The sequence below is a fragment of the Scylla paramamosain genome, unplaced genomic scaffold (genome assembly GCF_035594125.1).
Source record: "Scylla paramamosain isolate STU-SP2022 unplaced genomic scaffold, ASM3559412v1 Contig2, whole genome shotgun sequence".
NCBI lineage: Eukaryota > Metazoa > Arthropoda > Malacostraca > Decapoda > Portunidae > Scylla > Scylla paramamosain.
Window position 1 is genome coordinate 1,600,001 of NW_026973667.1, and position 15,770 is coordinate 1,615,770.

General features: G+C 45.6%; 2 protein-coding genes across 2 annotated transcripts in view; one reads left to right on the forward strand and one right to left on the reverse strand.

Moving 5' to 3' along the window:
- The window catches only part of LOC135096038 (26S proteasome non-ATPase regulatory subunit 13-like), a 17,112-nt gene extending 1,342 nt beyond the window's left edge, over positions 1–15,770 (reverse strand). The window contains exons 1-7 of the mRNA XM_063997235.1: positions 15,628–15,770; positions 4,494–4,958; positions 3,344–3,457; positions 2,691–2,841; positions 1,581–1,684; positions 760–946; positions 137–325 (exon numbers count right to left, since the gene is read on the reverse strand). Coding sequence (XP_063853305.1) covers positions 137–325; positions 760–946; positions 1,581–1,684; positions 2,691–2,841; positions 3,344–3,457; positions 4,494–4,594 — 846 coding nt within the window. The 5' untranslated portion in view covers positions 4,595–4,958; positions 15,628–15,770. The remainder of the gene's footprint in view (positions 1–136; positions 326–759; positions 947–1,580; positions 1,685–2,690; positions 2,842–3,343; positions 3,458–4,493; positions 4,959–15,627) is intronic.
- Positions 5,398–9,103, forward strand: LOC135096036 (zinc finger protein 70-like). The gene is made up of 3 exons (XM_063997233.1): positions 5,398–5,499; positions 5,878–6,629; positions 6,684–9,103. The coding sequence occupies exon 3, from the start codon at positions 7,167–7,169 to the stop codon at positions 9,021–9,023; it is 1,857 nt and encodes a 618-aa protein (XP_063853303.1). The 5' UTR covers positions 5,398–5,499; positions 5,878–6,629; positions 6,684–7,166; the 3' UTR covers positions 9,024–9,103.

A 15,770-nucleotide genomic window follows, 5' to 3' on the forward strand; every position in this document is an offset into this window, starting at 1 on the left:
CACACACACAGAAAGAAAGAATAATAGGAAGAGATAGAGAGAGAAATAGCAAGGAAACACACACACACACACACACACACACACACACACACACACACACACACACACACACACACACACACACACACACACACACCTCCATTAAACACAACAGCCTAATTTTCTCTCTAAGCTGGTTCTCCTTGGCCAATAAGTCAGGCTGGGTGCTCCACTGCGGCTTCATCGTTTCGAACTTATTGATGTTCCCCTCGTTGAAAGCCAGCAGGAGGTCTCGCAGCCACTCGGAGGATGACCCCTTCAGTGCCTCCAGGATAGGGTGGGCCAGCTGTGGGGAGACGTGTGTTGTAAAATATTCTGTGTGGTTTTTCAAAGGTGTTTTTAGGGTAACAGTAAAAGCTGCTGGGTTTTTTTAATTTGTTCTGCTTCAATTTCTCTTTCTTTCTCTCTTTTTTTTTCTACTTTTACTAAACTTTGTCAATGCCCTGTAAATAACCTCTCTCTCTCTCTCTCTCTCTCTCTCTCTCTCTCTCTGTCATTCCCTTGCACACATAATCTTTCTCTTTCTCTCTGACACACAATCTCTCTCTCTCTGTCATTCCCTTGCACACAATCTTTCTCTTTCTCTCTGACACACAATCTCTCTCTCTCTCTGTCACTCTACCTTCAAAACTCTATCCTTAACACACACACACATGCACACACACACACACACACACCCTCTCTCTCACCCCCACCTGTTCCCGCACCCCTCTCACTCACCAGCTCTCCGAAGTTGTAGATCCCCTCTCCTAACAGTGCAGCCAGACCAAGGTAGAATGCCTGCTTGACCCTCTGCTCCTCGTCAAGGTCCTGGAGGTCAATGCAGCCCAGATAGCGAAGGGCTGCCCGGTAGTATTCAGCGTGGGCCCCAGTGCGACAGTGGAGCTCGGATGCCAGGAGATAGAACCTGAAGAAGGGCGTGAAAGAGGTGTGAAGGTGATTTTTTGTGTGTTTTTGGTGTGTTTTTGGGTGTTTTTGGGGTGTTTTAGGGTGGTTTTTTGTGTTTTTGGTGTGTTTTTGTGTGTTTTGGGGAGTTTTTTGTGTGTTTTTGTGTGTTTTTGGTGTGTTTTTGTGTGTTTTTGGTGTGTTTTTGGGTGTTTTTGGTGTGTTTTGGGGTGTTTTTGTGTGTTTAGGTGTGTTTTTGGGTGTTTTTGTTGTTTTTTTGTGTGTTTTTGTGTGTTTTTGGTGTTTTTTGGGGTGTTTTTGTGTGTTTTTTGTGTTTTTGTGTGTTTTTTGAGGTGTTTTGGTGTGGTTATAGTGTGTTTTTGGTGTTTTTTTGTGTGTTTTTGGGTATTTTGGTGTGTTTTTTGGGTATTTTGGTGTGTTTTTGGATGTTTTTGTTGTGTTTTTTGGTGTGTTTTGTTGTGTTTTTGGGTGTTTTTGGTGTGTTTTTTGGGTATTATTGGTGTGTTTTTGGGTGTTTTTGGTATTTTTGGTGTGTTTTTTGTGTGTTTTGGTGTGTGTTTTGGTGTGTTTTTGGATAACACACACACACACACACACACACACACACACACACACACACACACACACACACTCACTTTCCATGCACGGGTGTGACGCCATCTATCTCATCCAGCAATTTCTCTGTCTCATCCAGAATCTTCTTGGTCCTGGCCTGGTCCTCAAGACGACTCAGGGTCACCTGGGGAGAGTGAGGTCAGGTCAGGTCAGGTTTGCTTATGAAGACAGTCAGTTACAGGAGAGAGAGAGAGAGAGAGAGAGAGAGAGAGAGAGAGAGAGAGAGAGAGAGAGAGAGAGAGAGAGAGAGAGAGAGAGAGAGAGAGAGAGAGAGAGAGAGAGAGAGAGAGAGAGAGAGAGAGAGAGAGAGAGAGAGAGAGAGAGAGAGGCTGAAGACAGTTGATAAGATGAAAAGCTTTTGATTCCACCCTGTCTGGCAGAGCAGTATGAGTGGAACCCCCTTAGACATGTGAAGCACACCCCATACATGGATGGATAAGGCCCCTGTACAGAGTTAGCAGCTGGGGGAAGGAGAGGGGGGTGAGAAAACTGGTGGAAAACGACTCAGAACGCCTGAAGTCACAGAAGCTGTTTTAGCAAGAGATGAGATGTGAAGTTTGCAGTTTAGATTATAAGTAAAGGACAGACCGAGGATGTTCAGTGTAGAAGAGGGGGACTGCTGAGTGTCACTGAAGAAGAGGGGATAGTTGTCTGGAAGGTTGTGTTGAGTTGATAGATGGAGGAATTGAGTTTTTGAGGCATTGAACAATACCAAGTTTGCTCTGCCCCAATCAGAAATTTTAAAGAGATCAGAAGTGAGGCGTTCTGTGGCTTCCCTGCGTGAACTGTTTACTTCCTGAAGGGTTGGACGTCTGTGAAAACACGTGAAAAACTGCAGGGTGGTATCATCAGCGTAGGAGTGGATAGGACAAGAAGTTTAGTTTAGATCACTGATGAATAATAAGACAGTAGGCGACCGGACAGAACCCTGAGGAACACCACTGTTAATAGATTTAGGAGAAGAACAGCGACCGTCTACCACAGCAGCAACAGAACGGTCACAAAGGAAGCTTGAGGTGAAGTTACAGAGAGAAGGATAGAAGCCGTAGGAGGGTAGTTTGGAAATTAAAGCATTAAATTAAACCTTTAAATTACATACATATCAATTTATCTCTCTCTCTCCCTCTCACCTGCGCGATCAACACATTAGACAGCACCCGCGCCTCCTGGTGGTCCCTCACTTTGGGGATTATTCTCTCCACAAAGGTCACGGCCTCGTTGGGGTCAGCGTGTTGTGTTATCACCTCCCCCGCAATCTGGGCCAGCGACAGGGGGTTCACTCTGGGGGTTAAATTAGGGTTAGTAGATAAGTTTATATTTAACTACTACTACTACTACTACTACTACTACTACTACTACTACTACTACTGAAAACAATGGAAGGAAAATTTAAAGATTACTACTACTACTACTACTATTACTACTACTACTACTGAAAACAATGGAAGGAAAATTTAAAGATTATTACTACTACTACTACTACTACTACTACTACTACTACTACTACTGAAAACAATGGAAGGAAAATTTAAAGACTACTACTACTACTACTACTACTACTACTACTACTGAAAACAATGGAAGGAAAATTAAAAGATTACTACTACTACTACTACTACTACTACTACTACTACTATTACTACTGGAAAAACAAAGGAAGAAAAATTTAAAGATTACTACTATGACAACAAACACAAACGAAGAAAAAAGAAGAAATAAAACAACAACAACAATAACAACAACAACAACAACAATAACAACAACCACCACCACCACCACCTACTTGTTCTCCAGCTCAGCGATGAGATTAGTGTACAAACTAATGAGCTCAGTGCCTTGTCTCATTGCTGGCTCCTTCACCAGCCCCAGCAGTGCCAAGGTCAGCTGATGCCACAGTCTGCAATGGAGAGAGAGAGAGAGAGAGAGAGAGAGAGATGAGAGAGAGAGAGAGAGAGAGAGAGAGAGAGAGAGAGAGAGAGAGAGAGAGAGAGAGAGAGAGAGAGAGAGAGAGAGAGAGAGAGAGAGATTGGTCGCGATTGGCGGAAAAATAAGATGAAATAGAATAAAGAAAGAGAAAAAGACAGAACCAGAGAGAGAGAGAGAGAGAGAGAGAGAGAGAGAGAGAGAGAGAGAGAGAGAGAGAGAGAGAGAGAGAGAGAGAGAGAGAGAGAGAGAGAGAGAGAGATTGGTCGCGATTGGCGGAAAAATAAGATGAAATAGAATAAAGAAAGAGAAAGACAGAACCAGAGAGAGAGAGAGAGAGAGAGAGAGAGAGAGAGAGAGAGAGAGAGAGAGAGAGAGAGAGAGGAGAGAGAGAGAGAGAGAGAGAGAGAGAGAGAGAGAATGAATATATATTAAAGATTTTTATTGTAGTACTGTCAAATTATCAAAACTAGTATATACATTTTTTCTAATATAACTTTTTTTTTTTTTGTACAATGCAAATAAATAATCTTACTTACAAATTTCTGATGCTAATTGTTTACTTCTGAGCAAAAAATATTGTAGTGTTTTTTTCATTTCTATTTATCTATTTATTCTCTTAATCATGATCTATATAATAACTGGATTAAAAAGTGGAATTAAAGAATAAGTGAACCTAACTTAACAAAACTTAACAAAATCTAGAACTTAACAAAACCTAACTTAACCAAACCTAATCTAACTTAACCTAACTAAACCTTATCTAACTTAACCAAACTTAACCTAACCTAACTCAGACGTAACCAAACTTAACCTAACGTAACCCAACCTAACTTAACCACACTTAACGTAACCCAAACTTAACCAAACCTAACGTAACCTAACCCTTACCACTCAAATAATATACTAACATATAAACTATTGCTTTCTGGGGGCCTAGACACGTAAATAAACAAATAAACAAATAAGGCCGCTCTAACTTACCAAAACAGCATAAATTTTTAACTTACTTTTTATTATACAGTTCTTCCATCTCTCCGAATATTTTAGAGAGCTCAGCAGACGAGTTCTCCTTCTTGGCGGTGAGATACGCCTCCACCTTGCTGTTCATGGCGCCGGGAGAGGTGGGAGTGAAGGGAGAGCAATAATACGTGTGATGATGCTGTGAGGTACAGCAGCAAGCGGCGAGGATGACTGTGTGGTGTTTGGCGGGTGTCTTGATCCTGATCTTGTTGTTTTTGTTCTTGTTTTTCTTACTTATTCTTTTATTCTTGTTATGCTTCTTGTTATTTTTTATTTATTTTATTCTTATGCTTTTTAATCTTGCTTTTTAATTTTGTTCCTCTATTTTCAGCTTTTTTTTATTATTATTAAAGGCAAATACAATATTCGCATTCTTGCCTTTAATTTATGGATGCTGCCATGACATGCGTTAAGACCACAGATGAATCCCAGGAGATGATTTTACAGTTATTCTGAAATACAGTAGGGCTGAGATGAATATGACAACAACAAAAACATCCATCAGCTTTTATATCGCACAAATAAATTAAAATCGAGAATGAGACCATAAAATGTGTTAGGAGTATACAGTATTTATGTAGGGATAAATAGTTTCAGGTCGGATCATGAAAAATAAGTCAACAGGAATAGGAATAGGATGGAATGCCTTTGAAGATATGTAAATCACCATTGCTGACAGCTATGGGAGACACCGTACCAGAAAACGCATAAAACAAACTTAGGCGAAAAGAAAATAACTCTTCAGCAACCCAATAAGCAAAACAAGAAAGATCACTAGAAACCACAGCAAAAATCCATGCCGCTAAAACAACTTTGATGTGAATAGAAAATAAACAAATAGTCAGAGAAATATATTCACCACTGACAGCTATGAAAGGCACCGTACTTGACCCGCCATCTAGTGAGAGAGGCACAAACCGCCACTGACAGCTACTCTCACCTGGAAGCATAATAATCACCACCACCTGACAAGAGACTGACGGCCTTCTACAGGTACTACTACACCGCACTCCTCACTTACTGGTGGCATATGTTAGAGAGGACGGGGTGAATTAATAAGAATGTCAGTTACTTATATTAAACACCAATATTTTCGTTTGTTATTCCCCCTCTCTCTCTCTCTCTCTCTTAGGGGTCTTGCTATGGATGCGTGTGGCCAGCTGTGGTGTGTCTAAGCCCCTGAGATGGCTGTCTCTCCACCAGAGGCTGACGGGGCTGTGTGTGTGTGTTTGTTAGTGTGTGGTACCCTCTATGAGCTGCCCTGTGTGTGTGTGTGTGATAAGTACGGCTAGGTTAGGTTATGCTATGTTATGCTATGGGGACAGACTGATGAGCGGCCACAGCAACACCTCATTGCACTTTTCCCTTCAGCTGGTGCCTGGTGGGGAACGCTGCCTGCCCTGGTCGTTGTCTCCACTGCTGCTGTGTTGCTGAGGGCATGCTGTGAGGGCCTACCAGCACCACCAACACCACCACCTAGGATGCACGGTTCAGTAGGCGTTTACAAGGATGCTGAAAAATTGCTGCAGATAATTACATCAACAATGCCTACTGGGATGCCAGGCTCTGAAGCAAATGAGATGAAAGGATTGTCTGGAGCTGGGAAAGTGTCCTACAACCTTCCCTTTCAAAGAATTGGCAAGGGAAAGAGCAGAAGTAGGCAGGGAGTTCCAGAGTGTACCGGTGAAAGGGGGTGGGTAATTTGAGAATATTGGTTAACTCTTGCACTAGGGAGGTGGACAGAATAATGGTGAAAGATTGAGAATGCTGGTTAACTCTTGCACTAGGGAGGTGGACAGAATAGTGGTGAAACATTGAGAATACTGGTTAACTCTTGCACTGGGGAGGTGGACAGAATAGTGGTGAAACATTGAGAATACTGGTTAATTCTTGCACTAGGGAGGTGGACAGAATAGTGGTGAAAGACAGAATACTGGTTAACTCTTGCACTGGGGAGGTGGACAGAATAGTGGTGAAAGACAGAATACTGGTTAACTCTTGCACTAGGGAGGTGGACAGAATACTGGTGAAAGACTGAGAATACTGGTTAACTCTTGCACTAGGGAGGTGGACAGAGTAGTGGTGAAAGACTGAGAATACTGGTTAACTCTTGCACTAGGGAGGTGGACAGAATAGTGGTGAAAGACAGAATACTGGTTAACTCTTGCACTAGGGAGGTGGACAGAATACTGGTGTGCAAGGATCATATTGGAAAACATCATCTGACCTGAAGTGTAGGTGTCGTTTAAGGTCAAACTGATAACAGACTGGAAAAAGACTATTATTTAACTTTATATCATACCTTGCAAGTCTGTGTGTCTGTTTGTATGGCTCAGATTGAAAGTAGAATGTAATCAGGAATTGAATTGTGACTTGAATTTCTCTCTGTGGTGAAAATGAAGATGGAATGTTGTGTTTCATCAAATGGTCACCATCACACACCTGCACTTTGGCTTGCACAGGCCGGAACACAAGAAAAAACTTATCTCATGCTCAGAGGAAACCACCAGACAACTGTGGGGCTTTGTGGCTCACACTTAATTTGGTGAACCTAACCCAATTCAACCCAACGTACAAGATCTGTGTGGCCCGAAGCATCTCATAAAACATACCGGTGGCCTCGTGCTTGTACTAGCCTGGTGACCTCACCCTGCAGCACCATGGCCACCACCACCACCGCCACCACTGCCGCCATGGCCAGCCTGGAGGTGGAGGCCGTCAGGAAGTTTGAGTGTGGGAGGTGCGGGGAAGTGCTGGGCAGCAAGAGCCAGTTCCTGCAGCACTCCCTGTCCCACATGGGGCTGAGCGTGCACTGCTGCCCGGACTGCGGCAAGATGTTCCCGCGCCTGCACCAGCTGCGCCAACACTCGTACGTGCACTCGGGCGTCAAGAGGCACGAGTGCGGCGAGTGCGGCCGGCGCTTCAGCAACAAGAGCAACCTGACGCGCCACCGCCTGGTGCACAGCGGCGAGCGGCGCCACACGTGCCAGGCGTGCGGCCGCGGCTTCCGGCAGAAGGCCAACCTGGTGCAGCACATCGCCACGCACATCGGGGTGAAGCGCTTCAGGTGCGAGGAGTGCGGCGAGCTGTTCATCCGCCGCAGCACGCTGGTCAAGCACCAGGAGATCCACACGGGGTTCAAGAGGTTTGAGTGCGAGCAGTGCGGCAAGCGGTTCCACCAGAAGGTGAGCCTCACGCAGCACCTGGAGCTGCACGGCGACTCACGCAAGTTTGTGTGCCAGGAGTGCGGCGCGGGCTTCCCCAACGTGAGCAGCCTCAAGCAGCACTCCAACGTGCACACGGGCCTCAAGAAGCACCGGTGCGACCAGTGTGCCAAGTGCTTCAAGCAGAAGAGCCACCTCACCCGCCACGTCAACACGGCCCACAGCGTGCTGCGCCGCTACCAGTGCGGGGCGTGCGGCCGGGAGTTTGGCGTCAGGAGCAGCCTGCGCCGCCACGCCGTGGCCTGCACAGCCCTCAGGAAGCACCGGTGCCAGTGCGGCAAGTCCTTCTCTGACGACGCCAGCCTCGCCGAGCACACGCGGACCCACCACGACGGCCAGCGCTCCTACTGTGGCGAGTGTGGCAAGTGCTTTGCCAACAGCCAGGACCTGCTGCAGCACTCTGCGGAGCACAGGCGCGTCAGGGCGGACAAGGCTGCCGGGGCCCCCGCGCCGCCTGATCCCAGCGTGCCGCAGGAGTACAAGTGTGAGCTGTGCGGCAAGACTTACTCTGGCAAGAGCAACCTCAACAGACACATGTTCGTCCACACCGGCATCAAGAAGTTCGGGTGCGACCAGTGCGGCAAGACCTTCATGCAGAAGGGACACCTGCTGCAGCACCTCAATTCCCACAGCGGCCTCAAGAACTTTGAGTGTGAGCTGTGCAGCAAGAAGTTCACCCGGAAGGGCACACTCACCAAGCACATCGACACCCACGTGAACGGTGGCGGTGGGAGGCGCAGGGGCCGGCCGCCCGCCAGGAGGGACCCGCCTGCCCTCGCAGCCGGCACAGGTCCCCTGCAACACAGTGTTTCCCTGGAATGTAATGACATTTCTTCCCAGAGTGATGAAAATCATACAGAAAATGACAGAGTTTCCTTGCAAAACAGTGACAGTTCTTTGGAAAATGACTGCAGCTCTTTGGAAGGTGACAGGAACCCATTGCAACACTGTCATTCCCTGCACAGCAGTGACGCTCCATTGCAAAATGGCACAAATTCCATAGACAATGACAGAAATTCCTTGCACATTTATAATTCCGTGGAAAACAGTGGGGACCCGCTGGCGTCTGACACAAAATCTGAAAACGACACAGATTCCTCGAAAAATAATACTGCTTTAAAAAACGACACCAGTCTCTTGCCCGGGGACAGAAGTTCCTTAGAGGACTGTAAAATTACCCTTCAGAACAACATTGGTTCCTTCCACACTGTGTTTGTTTCCCTGAAAGACGGCTACTATGTACCAAAGAGTCCCGCGCCCCACACTGAGGAGCCCGCACCCCCCTCCACCTGATGGCGCACTGTTGAGACGCCAGCATAACGAGCGAGCTAATTAGATAAGCATGAGAGGGATTACTAGCCACCCCAGATATGTGAACAAATATTAGGTGATGCAAAACAGGTGCCAAAACATTACCAAACAATAGGAAGCCTGCTGCTTGGGCACTGTGGCCACGGGTCGCGTCAGTAAGGTTGGCGTGCGTGACTTGACTTGATGCTGACGTATCCCAGGTCATAATACATGGCGACCACCCCAATAGCTTGCAGGGGTGCCAACTGTTGCCACCGCGCTCAGCAGACATGCCAGATAACATCACATTTGTCAGAACATAGACTTTATTTTGCAAAGATAGTTTGAGGACCTACTGTACAGGGACCCTTGAAATACAAATGTTCTATTCTTGTGTCACACTGTAAACTGATATTCTGGGAAGATCCGAGCCAGCACAAGTAAGCGGGTACAGTCTCTCACACATTTATAAGTAAGCACCTGGAATCTGTCACCCAGCTCTCCGTGAACAGCTAGTCTGTCACCCAGTCCTCAATGAACACCTACAGTCTGTCACCCAGTCCTCAATGAACACCTACAGTCTGTCACCCAGCCCTCAGTGAACACCTACAGTCTGTCACCCAGCCCTCAGTGAACAGCTACAGTCTGTCACCCAGTCCTCAATGAACACCTACAGTCTGTCACCCAGTCCTCAGTGAACACCTACAGTCTGTCACCCAGTCCTCAATGAACACCTACAGTCTGTCACCCAGCCCTCAGTGAACACCTACAGTCTGTCACCCAGCCCTCAGTGAACAGCTAGTCTGTCACCCAGTCCTCAATGAACACCTACAGTCTGTCACCCAGTCCTCAATGAACACCTACAGTCTGTCACCCAGTCCTCAGTGAACACCTACAGTCTGTCACCCAGCCCTCAGTGAACAGCTAGTCTGTCACCCAGTCCTCAGTGAACACCTACAGTCTGTCACCCAGTCCTCAATGAACAGCTAGTCTGTCACCCAGCCCTCAGTGAACACCTACAGTCTGTCACCCAGTCCTCAGTGAACACCTACAGTCTGTCACCCAGCCCTCAGTGAACAGCTACAGTCTGTCACCCAGTCCTCAATGAACACCTACAGTCTGTCACCCAGTCCTCAGTGAACAGCTACAGTCTGTCACCCAGCCCTCAGTGAACAGCTACAGTCTGTCACCCAGCCCTCAGTGAACACCTACAGTCTGTCACCCAGTCCTCAGTGAACACCCACAGTCTCACTCAGTCCTCAGTGAACAGCTACAGTCTGTCACCCAGCCCTCAGTGAACAGCTACAGTCTGTCACCCAGCCCTCAGTGAACAGCTACAGTCTGTCACCCAGCCCTCAGTGAACACCTACAGTCTGTCACCCAGCCCTCAGTGAACACCTACAGTCTGTCACCCAGCCCTCAGTGAACAGCTACAGTCTGTCACCTGGCCCTCAGTGAACAGCTACAGTCTGTCACCCAGCCCTCAGTGAACAGCTACAGTCTGTCACCCAGCCCTCAGTGAACAGCTACAGTCTGTCACCCAGCCCTCAGTGAACACCTACAGTCTGTCACCCAGCCCTCAGTGAACAGCTACAGTCTGTCACCCAGCCCTCAGTGAACACCTACAGTCTGTCACCCAGCCCTCAGTGAACAGCTACAGTCTGTCACCCAGCCCTCAGTGAACAGCTACAGTCTGTCACCCAGCCCTCAGTGAACACCTACAGTCTGTCACCCAGCCCTCAGTGAACACCTACAGTCTGTCACCCAGCCCTCAGTGAACACCTACAGTCTGTCACCCAGCCCTCAGTGAACAGCTAGTCTGTCACCCAGTCCTCAGTGAACAGCTACAGTCTGTCACCCAGCCCTCAGTGAACACCTACAGTCTGTCACCCAGCCCTCAGTGAACAGCTAGTCTGTCACCCAGTCCTCAGTGAACAGCTACAGTCTGTCACCCAGCCCTCAGTGAACAGCTAGTCTGTCACCCAGTCCTCAGTGAACAGCTACAGTCTGTCACCCAGCCCTCAGTGAACACCTACAGTCTGTCACCCAGTCCTCAGTGAACACCTACAGTCTGTCACCCAGCCCTCAGTGAACACCTACAGTCTGTCACCCAGCCCTCAGTGAACACCTACAGTCTGTCACCCAGCCCTCAGTGAACACCTACAGTCTGTCACCCGGCACTAAGTAAACCCCTGCTGTCTGTGACCCACCAGTGCTGATGCTAGAGTGCTGTAAAATCATGCAGGCCATAAAAGCATCACTGTTCCTGCAATACACACGGAACACAGCATCAGTGAAATGTTGAAAAATAAAGGTTAGAAAAATTATTAACTGAGGATTGCGTGTAGGTAATTGAGTTTCATTGACAGTTCCACGTCCCTGGTACACTTCGGGGCAGGACAATAATAAAGGGAACATTAAGCAGGCCACTGACAGTACTGCACCTATCACGGCCATTATCTGTGTTCATGCAGCGGGATTAATGTACTTGTTATTTTCTCAGTCTGTCATTCACACAGGAAAAAACAAATTAAGGGTTACTTCTACACCTATGTGATTGAGGGATGTCGGATTTCAACGTCAGTCTATTTGTTTGGCAGGTGTTGGCGGTTTAACCACTCACTCCCTTCCTCTGCGTATGTGTGAGCCAGTCTCGCTTTGTGATTGGTGCAAGAAGCCCTGCCTAATCCAACCCAACCTAACCGAATCTAACCTAAACAAACCAAGCCTATCGTTACCTAACCTAGCCAAAATAATGTGTTAGATAAGATACCATATCCAGTAATTTGGTACAAGGTAGTTAGGTTTGTTAAGTTAGGGTTAGGTTAGCTGATGAGAGAGTGGCAGCCAATCGCAAGGCAAGACCGCACCCACATATGCAGTGTGTGTGGAGACTTTCAGCATCCAGGTCCTCTCCTCCCCTCCCCTCCTGTGTGTTTACAATCATTGATCTATATTTTCACTGTTGAAGAGTTAATGGATGATGTCAATGCTCTTTGTTGTGTTCATTGCTTCATTTCTCCTCCTCTTGTTTTTTGTTCTCTTTTCTTCATTTTCTTATTTTTTTCCTCTTCCCCTCTCTTTACTTCTCTTCAGTCACTTCTCTTTATTCTCTTTTCTTCTCTTTGTTTCTCCTTTTTTTCTTTTTCTCTTTTCTTCCCTTCTTTTCTTTCTCTTTTGTTTTATCTTCTCTTTTTCTCTGCTCTTTCTTCTTTCTTTTCCTCTTCTCATGTCTTATTTTCTGTTTTCATCTTGTCTTCTTTCTTCTCTTCTCTTTCTTCTTGTTGCTTTTCAGTGTAATCAAGGTTCCTCTTCTCTTTTTCTTTTCCCAGTCTTCCACAAACCCTAACAAGTTTCATTATAAACAAACTTGTGCAGCAGGCAGATAGACAGGCAATCATACATACATACATACATACAGACCTGAAGGCATAGTGAATTTATCCCTTCATTTAATTACTCTGGGAATGCGATTAATTGTATTTTTATTCATATTTACAAGACAGATTATTCATTTGAAATTTTAGCTTTATTTATTGACATATACATATTTATCTTGTTTATTTATTTCAGCTTTGCTCAAATGATATTATTTGTGTCATAGTCAGAATTTGAAGTGTTGTTCATTTATAGTTAGCTCTAGATCACTATTATATTGCTGTTATTTATTATAAATTTTAATAGCAAACAAGTATAGCATTTTACTTCCCAGAGAGAGAGAGAGAGAGAGAGAGAGAGAGAGAGAGAGAGAGAGAGAGAGAGAGAGAGAGAGAGAGACAGCAAAACATGATTGATACCTTTATTGTTGCATTAATAATGAAATACAACAAAGGAGAAGGAGGGACCTTGCCACCCCCCCCGGGCAAACACTTAAAGGTAGAGTATCAAAAATATAAAAATAGATAGTATACATTACAAGAGTATAAGTAAATAAATAAATACAGATATTGCACACCTTATTGCATAAATATCTTACAGTCTGGAAGCAAACGTAGGATATTCCTTGAGTGGCCGAGTCTCAGTGGCCCTGAGAGTGGCCGAGTCTAAGAAATGATCAATGAGGGTATACAAGTCACGTTGACCTTGCACCATAAATGTAGCAATGACAGGACATTTCGTGACATAATGACGCAGAGTGTGTCCCCTTGGTGCAGCACACAGCACACGCCAGGAGAAGCACTGACTTCCCAAAAGTATTTATAGCCCAATCTGAGCCTCACTGCCAGCCTGTGGTGTGATGCAGTGTGTCTCCCACAGGTGTAAGCACAGCTCTGGGAGACACCTACATAGTGAACACTACTGCCACTGCCCCTATGCCAACAAAGCTTCAACTGATCACTAATGCTACTATGTAGAAAGTCTTTAATGCTACTCTTAATGTAGCCCACAGTGTACTCAGCGCCAGGGTCCACTGTGTCCTCCTGAATGGCGCACTGAGCAAGGCGGTCTGCCTCTTCATTAAGTGTGATACCCACATGTGAAGTGCACTGTGGCACCAGCACCTTCTAGGGCGTGGATGAGATCAAGACATTTATTAAGTAGATCACAGTCCATGGGGGAGGTAGACTGGAGAGCATACAATGCAGCCTGACTGTCAACAAAGAAGAATACATCCTTACGGAGAGGCGCCACAATGTGGAGGGCCTCCAGAACAGCATACAGTTCTGTCCTAGTGGAGGACATGTGTGCAGGGAGCCGCCTGGAAACCTCAGTGTCAGTGTGGTGATTGGCAGAAATGTAGTCGTGGATGAACAGCCCACATCCGGACCTGTTGCCATTGACTGAACCATCACAATAAACATGAATAGCCTCAACGTTGGGGGTACTTGGACAATTTAGTCATGAACGTGTCTTGCAGCACATGAGGGGACCAGTCCCTCTTGGGCTGATGCAGTGAGAGAACTTCACCTGCCACGGTGAGGGTTCCGAACGGGTTGGATGTCACCATCAGGCAACACTGAAATACAATGCCCTCACACACAAACTTGTATGAGAAGACAGCACCGTGCACCATAATGATGACTGAGAATGAACCAGCTGTATACAATTCTCACACTGATATGAACTTAATAAACAAATTTGCATTGATAATAGCATTATATGTACCTTGATGAACACACCTGTGCACCCACATCACCACAGAATACGCCAGAAACACAACCAAACGCACCCAGTATACCTGACACACACTCAAATACACCCAAAAGACCCTGGCACACACCCAGACTCACCCAAAACACTTAAAACACCCAAAATAAACTCAAAACACACTCACAACACCTCAATATACCCCAGAACACACCAAAGCACTCCACAATACACTCAGAACACCCCACATCAATCAAAACACGTAAAATACACCTAAAAATATCCTAAACCACACTTAAACACCCAGAATTCACCCATAACACACTGATATACACCCCTAAGACACTTAAGACACTCACAACACTCCTAAATACACGCAAAACACACTTAAAACACACACAAAAAAACATTCAAAACATCCCACAACACCACAATACACCTACAAAACACCCAAACAGACCCAAATACACTTAAAACATCTTAAAACACTCAAAACACTGCAATATACCCACAGAACTCATACGGATACATCCAAAATACACGCAAAACTTTTAAAACACACCCCAAACTCACCAAAAACACCCAAAACACACTTAAAACATCCAAAACACTCATCAACCCCATTAATAGAGACAAAAACGACTCCCACACAGATTCAGGTACACCCAAAACACCCCCAAAACTTACCCAAAACACTTAAAACACACAAAAAATAAACTGAAAGCACACTCACACCACCTCAATATACCCCAGAACACACCAAAACACTCCAAAACACACTCAAAAACTACACAACACTCAAAACACGTAAAATACACCAAACAACAACCTAACTACACTTAAACACCCAAAATTCATCCAAAACACACTGATAACAGCTGATATACACCCAAAACTCACCTAAACACCCCAAAGACACACTCAAAACACCCCACAACACTCCTAAATACACCCAAAACAAATTAAATACACCCAAAAAACACACCAAATATTACAGAATACGCACCCAGAACACCCTAGACACACTCAAATACATCCAAAAGATCCCAAAACTCGCCCAAAACACTTAAAACACCCAAAATAAACTCAAGACACACTCACACTCACTCAATACACCCTCAAACACACCAGAACACTCCACAATACACTCAAAACACTCCACAACACTCAAAACACACAAAATACACCTAGAAATAACCTAAACCACACTTGAACACCAAAAATTCACCCAAAACACACTGGTAACAGCTAATATACACCCAATACACTCCTCAACACACCTAACACACACTCAAAACACCCCACAACACTCCCAAATACACATAAAACACACTTAAAGAACCCAAAACACACCAAATAATAGAGAATGGCAGCGCAGCAAGGGTAACTAAGCTAAAGATTGTCTTCTTGCCATTTACATGTTTTGTCTCCTCCTCCTCCTCCTCCATTTCTCCTTATTTCTTCCTCCTCCTCCTCCATTTCTCTTATTTTCCTCCTTCTACTACTACTATCTACGTACCTGAGTTTATAAACAGCTGGAAATACTTGGAAAACACTGGAAATTACGGTAAATATTGACCAAGAGACACTGGAGCCGGAGAAGTCCCAGTCTGTTGATGACGTCACAGGCGAGAGCCCCAGAGAGCCCCCGGCCGCCGCTGG